This window comes from Vipera ursinii (genome assembly GCF_947247035.1).
Source record: "Vipera ursinii genome assembly, chromosome: 1".
In the NCBI taxonomy this organism is placed as follows: Eukaryota; Metazoa; Chordata; class Lepidosauria; order Squamata; family Viperidae; genus Vipera; species Vipera ursinii.
In genome coordinates this window covers 192,647,707-192,667,210 of record NC_139512.1, presented here as the reverse complement: position 1 = coordinate 192,667,210, position 19,504 = coordinate 192,647,707, and the positions used below count along the sequence as shown (strand labels likewise).

At 37.2% G+C, this 19,504-nt stretch overlaps 1 protein-coding gene and 1 long non-coding RNA gene across 2 annotated transcripts in view; one reads left to right on the top strand and one right to left on the bottom strand.

Annotated features, from left to right (window-relative positions):
• Nucleotides 1-16,810, top strand: part of LOC310632638 (cytochrome P450 2K1-like) — a 29,926-nt gene extending 13,116 nt beyond the window's left edge. The window contains exons 3-9 of the mRNA XM_083349952.1: nucleotides 4,724-4,873; nucleotides 5,171-5,331; nucleotides 6,964-7,137; nucleotides 7,428-7,575; nucleotides 11,402-11,586; nucleotides 13,398-13,539; nucleotides 15,202-16,810. Of these exons, the coding sequence (XP_083206078.1) occupies nucleotides 4,724-4,873; nucleotides 5,171-5,331; nucleotides 6,964-7,137; nucleotides 7,428-7,575; nucleotides 11,402-11,586; nucleotides 13,398-13,539; nucleotides 15,202-15,386 (1,145 nt within the window). The 3' untranslated portion in view covers nucleotides 15,387-16,810. The remainder of the gene's footprint in view (nucleotides 1-4,723; nucleotides 4,874-5,170; nucleotides 5,332-6,963; nucleotides 7,138-7,427; nucleotides 7,576-11,401; nucleotides 11,587-13,397; nucleotides 13,540-15,201) is intronic.
• Nucleotides 1-19,504, bottom strand: part of LOC310632646 — a 1,302,393-nt gene that overhangs the window by 800,363 nt on the left and 482,526 nt on the right. The window lies entirely within an intron of this gene.

The following is a 19,504-nucleotide window of genomic DNA, read 5'->3' as shown; positions in this document are numbered from 1 at the left end:
TTCAAACTTGGTTTCAATATGGTCAATTACGGGCCAGGTGGAAAGAAGACCAGAAAATTGGTTTCTCAATGACTGATGAAAATTTGGTAAAGCAAATTAGAAATCAGGGTCCAGCACATATCAAACGGATATATCTTGCATTGATAGAAATTGATTCAGAAACAGAACTTGTTAAAGATTGTATGATAAAGTGGGCTCAGAATATTCAAGAAGTTATCACAATGGACACTTGGGAAAAGATCTGGGTGAGGAACGTAAAATTTATACAAGCTCAAAATTTAAGAGAGAACTTTTATAAAATGTTTTATAGGTGGCATTTAGATCCTAAAAAGCTTGCAAGTATGTATCCGAACTATCAACCTAAATGTTGGAGATGTGGTGGCGAAGATGCAATGTATTTTCATATATGGTGGACCTGTAAAAAGGTTAAGGCTTTTTGGATTAAAATCTGGTGGAATATGCAGAAGATATTTAAGCAGAGGATAAAGTTTTGTCCGCAATTGTTCTTATTGGGCATAATTACAGATACTACTGTTGTGGACACCAAGTTGATGTTGAACTTAATTACAGCAGCAAGACTTTTAGTAGGTCAATATTGGAAGAAGGAGGAACTCCCGACTATAGAAGAATGGACTCTAAAAGTTTCTGACCTGGCGGAAATGGCAAAGATTTCGGCCTATTTGAAAGATCATTCACAACAACGTTATATTATGGAGTGGAAAAAGTGGATTGATTATATCCAGAACAAATATGGGACTAAAAAGTTTCATTTAGCATTTGAATAAGTTTTTTTTATGTGATATTAGTATTGCTTGTAGTCATTTCATATGCGATAGACTTAATAGTTTATTGTTGTTAGCATATGGTTGTTTATGATTGTTTTTTGCTTTTATACCTTGCATTTAGCTCTGGGAAGTCGGGGAGGGTGGAGGGGGGAAGGGGGGGAGGGTTAGGGAGGGCTAGGAAGGGGTGGGAGGAGGGAGGGGGGAGGGATTGTTAAAGATAAAATGTATTGTAAAACTTTTCAATTAAAAAAAAGTTTTTCAATATATTCCTTCCATCTTTTTAGTTTTTTGTCCTCATCTAAGATAATTTTCCCCTCTTTGTCAACTAAGTTGTTGGTTGTTGTTTTTTTGTAGAGGCCTGCTGCTTCTTTCACTTTTTTGTGTAAAATGAAATTATCGTGCATACATTCTCTCTTCAATTTCCATGCATCTCTTTGCAAAACACTTTTATTTTGCCAGTCAAATTTTTCTTCTAATTGTTTTCTGCAATTCATTGTATTTTTCTTTGTTTTTATTTTTATAAAATCTTCTTTCATCCATAAGATGAAGAATTTCCTCTGTCATCCACTGTTGTTTCTTGTGGTACCCCTCTCTCTGTTTTGAATTTGTTACCTCTACTATTGCATTTTTAAATTTATTCCAGTTCGCTTCTACATCTTCATCATTCAGGTTGTTGGTTTCTCTTAAATGATTTTCTAGTTCTTCTTTTATCTTACCTCCATGTTTAATAATGAAATCTCTGTCAATTCTTGGTTTAGCAGGATTCGGTTTTGAAGTAGCCGAAGGACCACTCGGGATGACAGGTTACTTAACTAGGGGTTTATTTAGAGCAAGGCAAAAACAGAATAACTTGTCCGGCTTTTATAGCCGGCAGCTGTCAGTGAGGACCAATCAGGATCGTTCCTTTTGGCGCCGCGTCTAACCGAACCAATCATCGGCGTCTTCTCTTGACAGTTCTTGTTTCCGCATGGCTCGGTGTTTTGACAGCCGCGAGCTGTCAGTGGCTGCGCCTGCGCCCTGGCGGGGAACTTTGACAGCTGTCAAAGTTCCCGTGTGTTCTCCTGTCAGATTTGTTTTCCCCTCACCGTAATAATGGAATAAACGGTTTTAACTTATTGCTAACGTATATAATACAGGTTTTTAATCCTGTTTAGTTTTAGCTGGACCTCAGCAAGCAGTAGATTATGATTGGATGGTACATCTGCACCTGAGTATTTCTTTACTGATTTTACTGAGTTTCTAAATCTTTTGTTTATTGAAAAATAATCAGTTTGGTTCCTTACTATATTATTTTGTGTATCTACTAGTGATCTTCAAGTGTAGAGGTGTCTTTTTGGCAATTTGAAAAAGGTATTCATCACACATTGCCTATGTTCCTTGCAGAAGTCTACAAATCTGTCCCCTTTACCATTTCTGGTTCCTAAGCCAAAGTGTCCAACTACAGGAGCATCACTTCATTCTCCCACTTTGGCATTGAAGTCCCCCATAAGTATAGTATTATTACTTTTTAGGGTTTTCAGTACACTGCTTATATCTTCATAGAACTTCTCTAAATCATCCTCTTCACTGTCAGCTGTGGGAGCGTAAACTTATATAACATTCATATTTACTGGAGTACTATTTCTTTGGATCATCATCACTCGATCGGATACAGGAATAAAGGACTTCATGCATTTATTTACAAGATTGTTTATGATTATAGCTACTCCATTTCACTGGTGTTTGCTATTCTCACCAGAGTAGTAGATAGAGCCTTGGTGGAGCAGTGGGCTAATGCCTCCTTAAGTAACACCAGCTGCCTGCAATTAGTGCAGGTTCGCATCCCACCAGGCTCAAGGTTGACTCAGCCTTCCATCCTTCCGAGGTAGGTAAAATGAGGACCCAGATTGTTGGGGGCAATAAGCTGACTTTGTAAAAATGCTGCTGGGGGGCCCGAAAGCCCTAATAAGCAGGTATATACATAGAATGAAGGCTATTGCTAAGCACATTGTGCTTTAGATTGTAAGCCACCCTGAGTCTTCGGAGAAGGACGGGATATAAATGGGATAAAAAAAAAGATAGTATAATCTCCTATTCTACACATTCCATTTTTAGGCCAGCAGATTTCACTCACTCCCATTATAGAGCTATTGTATTTGGACATTGCTTGGATAGTGTTGTGTGTTTTCTCAGCTTCATATGGGCTTCTCAGGTTCCATGTACCAATTCGTAGTTTGGGGTTTATCATGCTTCTAGTGGACTGGGAGATTCTTAGCACCTCTGTCCCATTTAAGGGACACCCGTACTCGGGGCCATTATTAGGTTTTGCTGCCATTAACATGATTTTCCTGAGAAATATATAGCGTAGTAGTCTTCCCTTTGCTTTCTACACCACTGTGCACATGCTGTTCAAGTGGCTGCCACCACACCCTGTGCTATTCTTCTGAAGCTGTTCCAACCAATATGGTCTCTGCCTCCAGTCGATACTGGGGAGCCAGCTGCCACTCACCAGGCCTGTTGGTCCACGGGAGGTACTTGATTCCCTCCAACCCACCATTACAGCATAAAAGCCATAATGGCTAGGGCTCCCCAATCCACCCCCTGGGGACGCATTCTGTGGGGGTTCCAGGCTCCCCCTAAGAGTATTTTTTCTTACTGATAGGAAATTTCCCCTTAGTTCTAGGATGAAGCTCTCCTTGATAGGTATCCATTCATTACTTCTTGTTCTGCCCTCAGCTGCTTTGGAAAATTGGTTGACTCCCCTCTTCTCTGTAACAGTCTTTCAAATATTGGAAGACTGCTATCATGTCACCCACAGTTCTTCTCTTTGTCAGATTAGACATACACAGTTCCTGCAACATTTATCAGTCTCACCTTTTTTTTTGTATCACAGGGACCAAAACTGGTCCAAAAGGAGTCTTACCAAAGCAGGATAAAGTGGTACTATGACTTCCAGTTTCCTTGATACTATCTTCTTTATCCCTCTGTTGATGCAGTCTTGGACTAAATTGGATTTTTTTGGCACCCACACCTTATTGGTGGCTTATTTTTAAATGGTTGTCCATTAGAGGACTCCAAGATCATTCTCACAGTTAGAACTGTTGAACTTAATCACTTTTTTGGAATATTTATTTATTTTACATATTGATGACATTGACCCTTTTGACCAGAAAATTCATCCAAATTTAGTAAGTGAATTTCTGAATCCCTAAGAGATGGTGTAAATTTGATTTTAAAAGTTTTAAAATCCATCCAGCAGATGAATTCCTAACCAACCATTCCATTCCATTATTCTGTTCTGTTCTATTCTACATTTTGTTTGGAAGAAATGCTAAATGTAAATTCTCTTTCATGGAATTTAAGGCTTGGCTGAGGGCAAAACACATTTTTCTCAATGGCATTGGATTGCCACATAGTTAAAATATTTATTTTTGAAAATTAATAATGGATTAAGGAGTCAGAGTGATTTGGAATTATAATTTTGAGTGATTTAAAACTGAGGTTCCCAACCCCCAGGCCACAGACTATTACTGGTTGGTCCACAGTCCATTAAGAACCAGGTTGTGCAAGCAATTGAAGCTTCATCTGCAGATGCACAGGATCTAGTTAGTGTGTGAAACCACATACACACTGGTCCATGGAAAATGGTTGTCCACAGTCCCTGACTGCCCAAAAGATGGGTCCCACTGACCCATCTAGAAGAAGATATTTACTCATGAAGAAATGGAAATTGCTTTCATTTTTACTTTGTTTTGAAGGCTGGACACCAAAGGCAGAGGATAAAGAAAATGAAGTGGAAATCATTAGCACAAACTTTGAAAAACCTGTCCGTTTTTGGACAGAATGGATGAAATGCTTGATCAAATTGATGGAACATGTTTTAATAAAGCTTTGTAACAAGAATGAGCTGCGAAGAATTTTAAAATTATATTTCACAATTTAACTTGTTTTCTCTTCAGGTCTTGTTTTTGCTCATGGTGAGAACTGGAAAGTGATGCGACGGTTCACATTATCCAAATTACGGGAATACGGAATGGGCAGGAAGAGCATTGAAGACAAAATCACAGAAGAGTGTAGTGTCTTAACGAAGACAATTGAGGCTCATGCAGGTGGGTTGGCATTTGCTTCTAATGCTCTACAGGAGCATCTTCTGAGATAAATATAGTGTGGGAAATAAAGAAATCAGGTCAGATACTGCAATTTTATCTCTGGGATAATGAACTACCCTTTAAATACTTTTGCATAGTTTTTAATTTAAATACTTCCAATATCAACAGCTCCAGCTATGGCCTTTTATGATAAATGCTCCCTTTATCTAAGCTGATTTTGAGTATTAATTCAGTAAAAAGCAGATTTAATCCTGGTTTCATTTACAGTTCTCTTTTGATCTATTGTTTGTTGCTCAGGAAAACCCTTTGACATCACAACAATTCTGACTGCTGCTGTTTCCAACATCATCATTTTTATCCTACTTGGGAAACGCTATGAATATAAAGATGCCAAATTTCTACAACTACTGAAGACAAACAGTGAAAATATTCGGCTTTCAGGAAGCCCTGCTATGTTGGTAAACTATTTTTTTAAAAATGTCACAAAAAAACAGGCAGCACAATGACTTAGATGAGGGACCAAAAAGGGAGAACATCAAATTTGCAGATTACACTAAGCTGGCAAGAATAGCCAATACCCCAGAAGTCAAATTAAGGATCCAAAAAGATCTTGATAGACTTAAACAATGGTTCCTATCAACAACATGAAATTTAACATGGAGAAAAGCAAGGTTTTACACTTACACTAAAGGTACAAATACAGATTAGGCAAAACCTGGCTCAAAAACAGTAACTGTGAGAGGGACCTTGGAGTCCGAGTGGAAAATCATATGAGTCAGCAGTGTGTGGCAGCAGCAAAAAAAAGCTATACAATCCTTGGTTCCATAAACAGAGGCATAGAATCAAAACCACATAAAGTATTATTACCACTTTATAAAACCTTAGTAAGACCACACCTGAAATACTGCATCACCACATTACAAAAAAGATCTTGAGACTTTGAAAAAGTGCAGAGAAGAGCAACTAAAACGATTAAAGGCCTGGAGACTAAAACATACGAAGAACGGTTGCAGAAATTGGGGATGGCTAGTCTAGTGAAAAGAAGAACTGGGGGTTAGGGGAAGACATGATAGCAGTATTCCAGTATTTGAGGGGCTGCCAGAAAGATAAGATCGTCAACTTACAGTATTTTACAAAGCAACGGAAGGCAAGAGAAGAAACAGTGGTTGGAAACTGATCAAAGAGAGAAGCAATCTGGAATTAAGGAAAAACTTCCTAACAGTGAGGACAATTAAACAGTGGAACAGCTTGCCTCCAGAAGTCGTAGGTGCTTCATCACTGGAGGTTTTTAAGAAAAGACTGGACAGTCACTTGTCTGAAATGGTATAGGGTCTCCTGCTTGAGCAGGGGTTGGACTAGAAGACCTACAAGGTCCCTTCCAGCTATATTCCGATTGGTTGGTTGGTTGGTTGGTTGGTTGGTTGGTTGGTTGGTTAGTTGGCTGATTCTCAAGTTTTATTGAGAAGCAAAGCATGTTGCTTCTCCTGGGCATCTGTAGCAAGACTACATCCAAAAACAGCATGAAGATGATGACATCAGGATTCAAATCCTACCTTTATGTAGTTGCATGCAAAAATTTCATGAAAGTATGGAAACCACTTTTTAACATCATGACCTCATGAGTGCTTCATCATTTCCTCTCCCTTCCTTGCAAAGACTTGTGAATGCACTCAAATTGGAAAAGTGGGAGCCTTCATTGAAAATATCTTCCCATCTTTCCTTTTCTTTATACAGTGCTCTATACATGTACTAAACTGCTCCCTTGACGAGGACTTGCATTGAGTTTTTTGCATTGATGGTTCACACCACTAGTTTGGGAATTAACACAATGTTACCACAAGAGCTCATTCAATAGTATGGTAGAAAATAAGCACTCTCTCTCCCAAAACCTGTGTGGAAGCTCAGTCCATGAGATTTGGGGCTTAGTGAATTAGCAATATTGACTATTCAATGCTCATTCAGTCATGTTACTCATTATTGTAGGGTTTTGTTTTGTAGACTTGGGAACATAAATATGTTTCAGATTTCCATGTGAGAAATTCAAAATATTCAACTTCCATAATATATGTTTTCTTTTATCATTCTTTCAGCTATATAATTTGTTTCCCATGTTGGGGTTCCTTTTGACTACTCCTAAAACAATGATAAAGAATCAAAATAAGCTTCATGATTTCATGAAGACCATCATCATGCAATATTTACAAGATCTTGATGAAAATGACCAGAGAAGTTTGATTGAATCATTTCTTGTTCGGCAAAGAGAAGTAATGATTGATTTTTTTTCTCCATCAAAATGCCATAAATATTAACCATTTTCGAGAGGAGTAGCTCCAAGCAGTGGTGGGAATGGGTGATCTCTTTCTGCCAATGTTTTATATATATATATATAATTGTTTGATATTAGAGTTTTTCTTCTAAGAATCCAGTAATCTTGGGGCAACTGAAACCATTGGGGGAAGATATTAACCACATAGGAAGACTTCATGGGCTCCAGGAATATTGGTTATGTGAGTAGGTTGTGTTTCCTTACTTGTATTTTCTTTATATACTTCAGGAGAATATGAAGATGAAAAATGATGGATATTTTTGTAATGAAAACCTTATAGGTCTCATAGATGACTTATTTGGTGCTGGTACAGAAACAATAGCAAACACTATGTGCTGGGCCATACTGCTAATGATGAAGTATCCAGAAATTCAGAGTAAGCGCTTTCATTTCATTGACTTCCAATAAAAATATAAACATAATTGAAAAAGAATTGTTGGCATCTGGAATGTTACATGAATGAAGGGAAAGAAATGAGCCAAGAATTAAATTGCCTTTCAAATAGACAAGGCAACACTGATCTCACTAAAGGTAAATTCACCCCACAAATGAAAATGAGTTTTAATAAAACCTTTAAAGCTGAGAGTGTTAATCTGCAAGAAACAACATAAAAAAGAAAACCTTGTCAACTTGCTGAAAATTAGGCACGGAACACATAGCATTGGGGAAAAACAAAGAAAAATGAAATCGTAACTTATACTAAAACACTTCCCTCAGAAGTACTGGAACAATTAAAAGATAAAGAAGGAAGAAATTAATCTTGATATTAAGAAAAGAAGGCAAAATTTTAACATTCGCATCCACGTATGCTCCCAATACAGATAAGGAACAATTCTATGGAAGCTTCTTCCAGAGGTTAATAAGGAATTGTAGAGAAGGAAGTTATCACAGAAACATGGATGAAGTGCTAGACCAGAGCTTGGTCAATCATCTCTTGAAGAAAAGAAAAAAAGAGGAACAGTTTCCAAGAAAGTTTTTTTTGTGATATGGATATTTGACCAATGTTGGGAGATTCAAAATCCGTTAGGGGAGAATATTGGAAAATATGATAGAGATTATGTTTCTTTCTGTAAGCACCAAGTGTACTCAAGTATTCATATGGGCTTGATCTCTAAGGCTGTCCCACCATCTATCAAAAAAGTACAGATTTTCTCTGTGATATGGGCATGTGATTTCAAAAAGAAGATAAAATCTGTGAAGCAAGATCATTTTGGAAATGCAAACAAACCAGAAAATCTTATAACATCACATCAGAAAAGAGAACAAACGTAGAATAATAACAGCAAAAAGTAATGGAACAAATTCTTACATCCAACATTAACAGAATGTAACAACTGAAGAACTTGCAACCATTCATTGTATGCTTTAGATTCTAGACCCCTAATCACCTTTGTTGGTATTCTCTGAGTTCTCTATAGAGGGTCAATATATATATTCTTTGTATTGTGGTGACCGAAACTGGATGTTGTATTTCAAGTATGGTCTTACCAGTGGTGGTACACTTCATTTGACCTTGATATTATCCCTCTGTTGATGCAGCCTAGGATTGTATTGGCTTTTTTGGCAGCTGCAGCTCACAGCTGGCTTATACTTAAGTGGTGGTCCATTAGGAGACCTAGATCTCTCCCACAGTCACTACTTTTCTTTTTACCCTTTCAAATATTTTATTAGTTTATCAAAATATAAAATACAGAAGTACAAAGAAAAATGAAAATAATTGGAAAATAAGGGAGGAAAAGGACTAGAGAAAAAATGCAGGCTAAAGGGATAAAGAAAAAGAAAAGCATTGATTTCCGACTCCTTTTGGTGCAGTAGAATAAGTTAGTAACATGAAACCTCAACTTTTTACTTTTATATAATAATATACACTAGCCATTTCTATAACAACAGATCTATCTAATCAGCAAAACCCAAAATCAAAGTTTCATTTTTTAACACTTCAAGCACAAAGTCCAAAAGCAGTTTCCAAGTAGAAACAAAATTAATTGTGTTGTTTTCTTTAATCACAGCAGTCAATTTAGCCATGTCTGCTAACTCCGTTAATTTTGCAGCCATTCATCCATTGTGAGAATCAAAGCATCCTTTCATTTTTGTGCATAAAGTATTCTTGCTGCCATCAACATATATAACATCAAACTTCTTTTTTTTCCCAGTTCCTTATCCATTAAACCCATGAACCTGCTTCATCTCCCACTTGATGCACAGTTTATCCCCCAGTTAATGTCTGGGTAGTTAAAGTCTCCCATTTCTACTGGAGCATGCTTCCTTAGAATATATAACTGATTAGCAAGAAGTTCATCTATTTCTTCTGTTTGATTAGATGGTTTATAGTATACACCCATAGCAATGTCATTGCTTTTTCCTTTTATATTAACCCAAATGCAGGTTAAGAAGGTTTTCATTTTTGTGGAGGGGTTGCATTTCTGTAAAGTTGTGGTTATTTCTTACATATAATGAACACCACCTGTTCTTTTGTTAGGTCTGCTTCTTCTGAACAATTACAATCCTTCTAGCAGTATGTCCCAGTTCTGAATTTCACCCCACCAAGTTTCAGTAATGGCAACAATGTTGTATCTGCCCTCAGTACATCAAGTTTGTTTTGTTTGTTTCTCTTACTTTGAGCTTTAATGTATAGGTATTTGAGTCTTTTTTCACTGACCCTGCATTTAGTTCCCACGTCTCCTGTTTTGTATCTGAGTTTTTCTTCTTTCTTACCATTTGGTTGATTGTTTTAAGGTTTATGCATGGGACTAGATTCTAAAAATTGTTTTCTTTCCCCCTCCAGTTTTAGTTTAAAGCCCTTTGGATAATCCAAGGCAATTATTTTCCAAAAACCTTCTTCCCAGTTTTTGTGAGATGTAGTTCATTCCCAGCCATTAGTCCTTCAGGTAGTATTATTGACCATGTTCTGGGAATCTAGAATTCTTTTGACAGCATCATCCTTTAAGGCAGTGGTTTACTTCAAAAAAATTGCCATTCCTTCATTGTATGTCTATCTTTTGTTGTGTGTACAGATGAAAATCTCATCTGTGCACCCAACTCTTTTGCTTAGTTTGCCTAGTTTCTTGATATTGCTTTCAGGCTCTTTGTCATATTATTCATCCCCATATGAAAGAGGAGAAGGTGATAATAATCTGTGGGTTTAATTATTTTAGTAGGCCTCTCAATCATATCTCTGATCTTTGCTCCTGGGAGACAGCAAACCTCCCTAGATAGATTGCCTGGTTTACAAATTGTTGATTCAGTTCCTTTGAGTAGTGAATCTCCTATCATCAATAGGCACCATTATCCATCACATGCCATCATTAGTTCATCTCTTCTTTAAATGGAAATATTCTTCAAAGGAGAAAGAAAAGGAAAAATTGCTAACACAGGAGATCACAGATTAATATGCAGCACAAACATGACCATATTTTCTAATAGTGTAGACAAAATATTTCTGGATGTACCTAAGCAAATTATGAACTCCACAGATGATATCACTTTTAAACTTAACACTAATGATATTTTCTGTATCTTTGTAACATTTCCTTCATATATGAATTTGGTTTGGTCCTCTAATATGTGACAAAGTTCTTTTATGCTTTAGCACTAGTTCTTCAAAGATTTATTTTTAAATTTGCTTTTATTCAGAAATTTGGAGACCACTTGACTCTTGGTGATTCTGGCCTGAAGACCTACAAAAACCAAAAGCCATCTAACCAGGGCTCCAACCACAACCAATCACAAAATCTAGGGGAATAGCCAAGTCATCAGTAGTTTTCTGAATGTCACCAGAGTGCCAGCAATCTGGATCTCTGGGTGGTACTTGTTCTGAGATGGCACATTTCCTGGAGTCCCACCATTAATTGATGGAGCCATACTGTTTCAATTTGCCCAATTTTATTAGTAATTGAATTGCACTCAGAAGTCTGCCACAGTTAATCCAATGAGCTCACATAGGTGTAATGAGGCACAAACACTCTCTATGCTGCCAGATACTGGGCCAGGTATAGTCACTGAGAGATCTTCAAGAAAGCCACATGTATAACAGATTACAATATTCCATTAATCAAGCGACTAATGCATGAGTGACTGTGTGAAGGGCCACAATCCAAGGATCACAGTGAATGACTACTGTACCATTCAGAATGTAGTATTTATAAACTCCCATTTAAAACAAAATTCAGAAAGGTGTCATATTTGTCATTTTATTCTCCCAGGTAAAGTCCAAGAAGAAATTGCAAAAGAGATTGGTGACCTCCAGCCAAGGACAGAAGACCGAGCAAAAATGCCTCATACGGATGCCGTAATTCACGAAGTTCAAAGGTTTGCTGACGTTGTTCCCTCCAATTTGCCACACGCAACCACCATGGATGTAACTTTCAAGGGTTTCTTCATCCCCAAGGTGATCAGTCTGAAATTACTGCATGAGACAAGGCCTTTTTTAAACACACAAGATAGAATTTTAGTAAAGTGCAGTTTTTGTTACTTACTCTTTTTCCTTTAAAGTAATACCAGAAAAACAAAAATAACAAACAGAAATATGTAATATAAAAATACACAAGAGGTTAAAAAGGTAAGTGAAAAAAAATACAACAGAAAAAAATAATTGCAAAAGAGACTGAAGTTTCTCAGCAACAGGCAGACCACCAAGCAAAACGCCTTACAGTAATGAAGTTCAAATTCACGAAGTTCAAAGGTTTGCTGACATTGTTCCCACCAATGGACGTAAGTTTCAAAGGCTTCCTCATCCCCAAGGTGATCAGTCTAAAATCACTGCATTGTATAAGATCTAATCTACCATGTACACTACAGTGAGGTGGAAAAATCAGTCCTTAAAGGAATGGACTTGGCTAACTCAAGTTGATCTGTAGAGCCTGTTATCCCTTTAGAAAAACACTCCTACATGCCTATTTCAAAGGGCCAATGGCAGATGTTTTTCTTTGGTATCTGGCATTCCCAAATTGCCCTCACCTCTTGATTTATGGGAGATGCTTTCCTCTCCTTTTATTTTTATTTTTTTACTTTGCCCTCATCTGCTTCTCTTCAGTAAGTCTTTATTGTTTGTTTTGGGTCCTGCATTTTGAGTCCACAAATTTAAGGTATCATGTTTCAGTGTAATAAAATACAGCTTATCCATCTATTTAGAATTGGTCCAGCTGATAGTCTGTTAATTTGCCTGATGTTTAATTTTTTTGCATCTGTCAATTTCTCTGTGCACAATAATTAAATCATACATATATATGCAATACAATTTTTAAAATTTAGTTTTAATATTTTGAAATTGAATGTTGCTCCAGGCCCAATTATTGATTTTAAATCAATAATTATATTATATTATTTTATAATAAAATAATATAATATAACAATATAATATAATATAATATAATATAATATAATATAATATAATATAATATAATATAATATAATATAATATAATATAATATAATATAATATAATATAATATAATATAATATAATATAATATAATATAATATAATATAATATAATATAATATAATATAATATAATATAATATAATATAATATAATATAATATAATATAATTAATATAATATATATATAATATAATATATATAATATAATGTAATGTAATGTAAAAAGGGACGCGGTGGCTCAGTGGGTTAGGACGCTGAGCTTGTCGATCGGAAGGTCGGCAGTTTGGCGGGCCTTTGGCATCTAGTCATGCCGGCCACATGACCACGGAGATGTCCTCGGACAAGTGCTGGCTCTACGGCTTTGAAACGGAGATGAGCACCGGCCCCTAGAGTCGGAAACGACTAGCACACATGTGCGGGGGAACCTTTACCTTTACCTTTTTAATGTAATGTAATGTAATAATATAATAAATATAATATAATATAATATAATATAATATAATATAATATAATATAATATAATATAATATAATATAATATAATATAATATAATATAATATAATATAATATAATATAATATAATATAATATAATATAATATAATAATATAATATAATATAATATAATATAATATAATATAATATAATATAATATAATATAATATAATATAATATAATATAATATAATATAATATAATATAATATAATATAATATAATATAATATAATATAATATAATATAATATAATATAATATAATATAGCCATGTATTAAGAGGACGTGCTCCTTTTCATATACCTTTTTTATCCTTTCAATTTTTTAGGGCACGTACATCGTTCCCTTGCTGACTTCTGTGCTCCATGATGAATCTCAGTGGGAGAAGCCTCATGAATTCTATCCTGAGCATTTTCTTGACTCTGAAGGAAAATTTGTGAAAAGAGATGCATTCATGCCATTTTCCACAGGTGAGATTCTCTGATGTCATAGAGTGTGTTCTGTGAAAGGCAACCCTTAATGCCTTCTTTGAAAAGAAAACAATTGATAAAACACAATTGATAAATTGATAAAAAAAACAATTGATCTCATAGACCATATTGTGATGAGTTTAGGCCTCATGGACAGACTCATTCAGGGACAAGTCTGTTGATTCCAGAGTCTGCCAGGGGAATCCTCAGCTCTGTGCCTGAGTTACTGTTGTTATTCCTGCTGTGCTGGCCTCAGCATCTCTGCATTTTGGCAGTCCAGGCTGACTGGGGCCTTCAAATGAACATAGAGCTTTGAGTCTTCTTAGCCTGAACCCTTTATTAGCTTTTCTTAAGCTTTTATTCTTAGGTCAGAGCAACATGGCAGAGCATAAAATGCAATAAAGCAAAATAAAATAAGAGCGTTAGAAAGATTAAAATTAAACCAGAGCTACAATTAAATACATTTTAAAAAATCTTTTTAAGTTTAAATGACAGCAAAGCAAAAATAGCATCCTGAATTCCAATGCTTTCGGGTCGAATCCCGAGTGCCGCGTAACAGAGTGAGCACCTGTTACTCGTCCCAGCTTCTGCCAACCTAGCAGTTCGAAAGCACATAAAAATGCAAGTAAAAAAATAGGGACCACTACGGTGGGAAGGTAACAGCGTTCCGTGCGCCTTTGGCGTCTAGTCATGCCGGCCACATGACCACGGAGACGTCCTCGGACAAGTGCTGGCTCTTCGGCTTTGAAACGGAGATGAGTACCAGCCCCTAGAGTCGGAAACGACTAGCACGCATGTGCGGGGGAACCTTTACCTTTACCTTTTATATCCGAAGACTCAGGGCAGCTTACAATCTAAGCACAAATCAATGTGCTTAGCACATTAGAGGTCCAAGCCCTTGAGCTCACCTACTGTTAGTAGTTTGGCCCTGATTTCATTCTAAGCTGGGCCATAGAGGACAGATGCAATAATATTTTCCCCTTGACAGACCACACAGAGACAGAGATGCTGTTAAACAGGGTGCTTATCAGGATAAAAATATCCTGACTACAATCAAATATTTATCAGCATTTTTTTCAAGAAGGCTTTCTCTGAAATTTTCTGTTTCAAGAACTAAAATTTCCCCAAAGAGCAGAGAATTAGATAAGCAGAAGGGATTCCCTGGAGAAGCCTAAAATCTTCCTCATGAAGTTTTTTTGGATTATGTCCAATTGAGTAATAACCCACTCATCCCAACACCTATCTTGGCTCCATAAATATCTAAGTTATTGCCTTTCTCTACAATATATTAATTGCCCTCCTCTGGAATAAAGAAAGGATATTGCCCACACCTTTTTTCCATCTGCAGGACTAATAAAATGTCATTCCTAGATAGTTAAAAGAGAGGCATTACTCCATTCATAGGCATTAATTTTCAATCTTTTTTTACTTTATTTTCAAATTAAGAAACCTGCTGCCATTTAGTGGTTGGAAAAATTCTCTGTCCACATTTCTTTACTGCATTTTTACTTCTTTCCATATCTTTAATCTGTTATTGTTTTACTGTGTGCTGCTCTGTCTGTGGACATAAGACATTGGGAAACCATGTCAAATAGTTTAAGAAACCAATAAACACCTCTCTCTCTCTCTCTCTCTCTCTTTGCCATCTATGCTTTCTTCCAGGTCGGAGAATATGTGCTGGTGAGAACCTTGCCAAAATGGAGCTCTTCCTGTTCTTTACCAACCTCTTGCAGAAATTTACTTTCCACCCACCCCCGGGGATTTCTAAAGATGACCTGGACCTGACTCCTTGTATTGGGCTTACCTCTACTCCCATGCCTTACAAGACCTGTGCTGTGTTACGCTGATCTGACAAAAAAAATTATAACAAGCTGTTTTCTCAGTCTTGAATTGCCTTCATTTTAAGAGGCACAATTTAACAACATAATTCAGTATTGTCTATATTTCATCTGTTGTTTAAAAAATGAATGGTGATAACCTATAAATTCATGAAATGTAGATTCTGATAGGGAAATTAATAAGGAAATCATGGAATGCAAAGTGCTTTTCTTTTCTTCTTTTCTTTTCTTCTTTTTCTTGCCATTTGTTTCCTTATTTGTTTACTATTTTTTTGTCTTTTTCAACTTAAGAAGTGGGTATCTTTTTTTTCTGCAACAGTCCCCCAATAGTCAATTTAGATATTTGCTTGTACACCATCCAGAATCCCTCTGTGAAAGCAATGGGCAATATTACAAGGTTGATCAATAAATAAATGCCTAGGTCTCAATTATATTCTTTCTTTTAAAATATTAATGTTAGTAATGGTAGAAGTGGTAACAATAATTATGATTAAAAAGTCCACTCTAGACTACATATATAATCAGGAAATTCTGATCAAAATATTAACAGGTAACAAATGAGATTCCGCAACATTCAAGAACTTCCTTTTTCTTGGAAAGAAGATGCAATTTCTTTGCTATCTAACAGGAGGAATGACCCAACTTGTCCAACACCATAGTGACCCATCTCATTACATAATGTAGATAATTACCACAAAAACACTAAATGTGCTTATACCATTTCAGACAAGTAGCTGTCCAGTCTTTTCTTAAAAACCTCCAGTGATGAAGCACCTACAACTTCTGAAGGCAAGCAGTTCCACTGGTTAATTGTCCTCACTGTTAGGAAGTTTCTCCTTAATTCCAGGTTGCTTCTCTCCTTCATTAGTTTCCACCCATTGTTTCTTGTCCTGCCCTCTGGTGCTTTGGAAAATAAGTTGACCCCCTCTTCTTTCTGGCAGCCCCTCAAATACTGGAGTACTGCTAGCATGTCTCCTGTTATGTATCCAGGTGCAGGCATCTACATAGCAGCAGCCACCAGGGGGCGTTGGCCTGGATGGTTTCGGCGGGAAACCCAGTTTCGGCAGGAAACCTAGGGCCAACCCCATTGGCCAGCTGCCTACCTGGCCAGGTATATAAGGAGGCCAGGTAGCCCTTGTTCTTCAATACGAAACCCCCCCCCCAATAAAAGAGCTGAACTCGTACTCCGGCTGGCATCTCTTCCTTGCGTCAGAGCCACTACATTACATCTCCCCTATTTCTTCTTTTCTCTAGACTAGCCATACCCAATTCCTGCAGCCGTTCTTCATATGTTTTAGTCTCCAGACCTTTTATCATTTTAGTTGCTCTTCTTTGCATTTTTTCCAAAAATTTCAACATATTTTTTGTAATGTGTTTCAAATAAGTTTAAATCTGTTTGCAAAAGTTTTGTAAGTCCCATCCATACATACAGTATTTTTATAGTATGTGATATAATTTAAGTCCATGCACCTGTTTTGACTTTAGATATTTGCTTCCCACCCCTTCATGGATTACTGCCTTGTTATGACGAAGGGGCTTGCGTAATTCAATGAAGCTATGAGCTATGCTGTGCAGGGCCACCCAAGATGGAAAGGTCATAGCAGAGAGTTCTGACAAAACGTGATCCACTGGAGAAGGAAATGGCAACCCACTCCAGTATCTTTGCCATGAAAACCCTATGGACAGTACCAAAAGGCAAAACGATATGATGCTGGAAGATGAGCCCCTCAGGTCAGAAGGCATCCAATATGCTACTGGGGAAGAGCAGAGGGCTAGTACTAGTAGCGCCGGAAAGAATGAAGCGACTGGGCCAAAGCCGAAAGGACGCTCAGCTGTGGATGTATCTGGTGGTGAAAGGAAAGTCCGATGCTGTAAAGATTTTTTCTCCATAGGAACCTGGAATGTAAGATCCATGAATCAAGGAAAGCTGGACGTGGTCAAACAAGAGATGACAAGACTGAACATCAACATCTTAGGTATCAGCGAACTAAAATGGACAGGAATGGGTGAATTTAATTCAGATGACCATCAGGTATACTACTGTGGGCAAGAATCCCTCAGAAAAAATGGAGTAGCCTTCATAGTCAATAAAAGAGTAGGAAAAGCAATACTGGGATACAATCCTCAAAATGACAGAATGATCTCAGTTCAAATCCAAGGCAAACCATTCAATATCACATTAGTCCAAGTCTATGTCCCAACCACCAGTGCTGAAGAGGATGAAATTGACCAGTTCTATGAAGCTCTACAGCACCTTATAGAAGTAACACCAAAAAATGATGTCCTTATCATCATGGGGGATTGGAATGCTAAAGTAGGAAGCCAAACGATAACTGGAATAACAGGCAAGTTTGGCCTTGGAGTACAAAATGAAGCAGGGCACAGGCTGATAGAATTTTGTCAAGAGAATACGATGGTCATAGCAAACACTCTTTTCCAACAACCCAAGAGACGGCTCTACACACGGACATCACCAGACGGTCAACACAGAAATCCGATTGACTATGTGCTCTGCAGCCAAAGATGGAGAAGCTCTATACAGCCAGTAAAAACAAGACCAGGAGCTGACTGTGGCTCAGACCAGGAGCTTCTCATTGCAAAGTTTAGGCTTAAACTGAAGAAAGTAGGGAAAAGCACTAGGCCACTCAGGTATGAATTAAATTATATCCCTGTTGAATATACAGTAGAGGTGACAAATAGATTTAAGGAATTAGATCTGATAGACAGAGTGCCTGAAGAGCTATGGACAGAGGTTCGCAACATTGTACAACAGGTAGCAACCAAAACCATCCCAAAGAAAAAGAAATGCAGAATTCCAGAGAATAGCTAGAAGAGATAAGAATTCCTTCTTAAATGAACACTGCAAAGAAATAGAATAGGGAGGACCAGAGATCTTTTCAAGAAAATTGGAGAGATGAAGGGAACGTTTAATGTAAAAATGGACATGATAAAGGACCAAAATGGCAGGGACCTAACAGAGGCAGAAAAGATTAAGAAGAGGTGGCAAAATTACACAGAAGAACTATAGAAGAATGAGCTTAATGTCCCTGATAATCACAATGAGGTGGTCACTGAACTCGAGCCAGACATCCTAGAATGTGAAGTTAAGTGGGCCTTAGAAAAGCTGAGCAACAACAAAGCTAATGGAGGTGACAGTATTCCAGCTGAGCTATTCAAAATCTTAAAAGATGATGCAGTAAAAGTGCTACACTCAATTTGCCAGCAAATTTAGAAAACTCAACAGTGGCCACAGGATTGGAAAAGATCAGTTTACATTCCAATTCCAAAGAAAGGCAGTGCCAAAGAATGTTCAAACTATCGCACCATTGCACTCATTTCTCATGCTAGTAAAGTTATGCTTAAAATCCTACAAGCTAGACTCCAGCAGTATGTGGATCGAGAACTACCAGAAGTACAGGCAGGATTTCGAAGAGGCAGAGGAACTAGAGATCAAATTGCCAACATATGCTGGATCATGGAGAAAGCTAGAGAGTTCCAGAAAAACATCTACTTCTGCTTCATTGACTATGCTAAAGTCTTTGATTGTGTGGATCATAATAAACTGTGGCAAGTTCTTAAAGAGATGGGTGTACCAGACCATCTTATTTGTTTCTTGAGAAACCTATATGTGGGCCAAGAAGCAACATTGAGAACTGGACACGGAACCACCGATTGGTTGAAAATTGGGAAAGGAGTCCGGCAAGGCTGTCTACTGTCACCCTGCCTATTTAACTTATATGCAGAGCACATCATGAGAAAGGCAGGGCTAGATGAATCAAAAGTTGGAATTAAGATTGCCGGAAGAAATATCAACAACCTAAGATATGCAGATGATACCACTCTAATGGCAGAAAGTGAAGAAGAACTAAAGAGCCTCTTGTTGCGTGTGAAGAAGGAAAGTGCAAAAGTTGGGTTGAAACTTAACATTAAGAAAACCAAAATCATGGCATCCGGCCCTCTCAATTCCTGGCAAATAGATGGAGAAGAAATTGAGGTAGTGACAGATTTTATTTTCCTGGGCTCCAAGATCACTGCAGATGGGGACTGTAGCCAAGAAATTAAAAGACGCTTGCTCCTCGGGAGGAAAGCCATGACAAATCTAGACAGCACACTAAAAAGCAGAGACA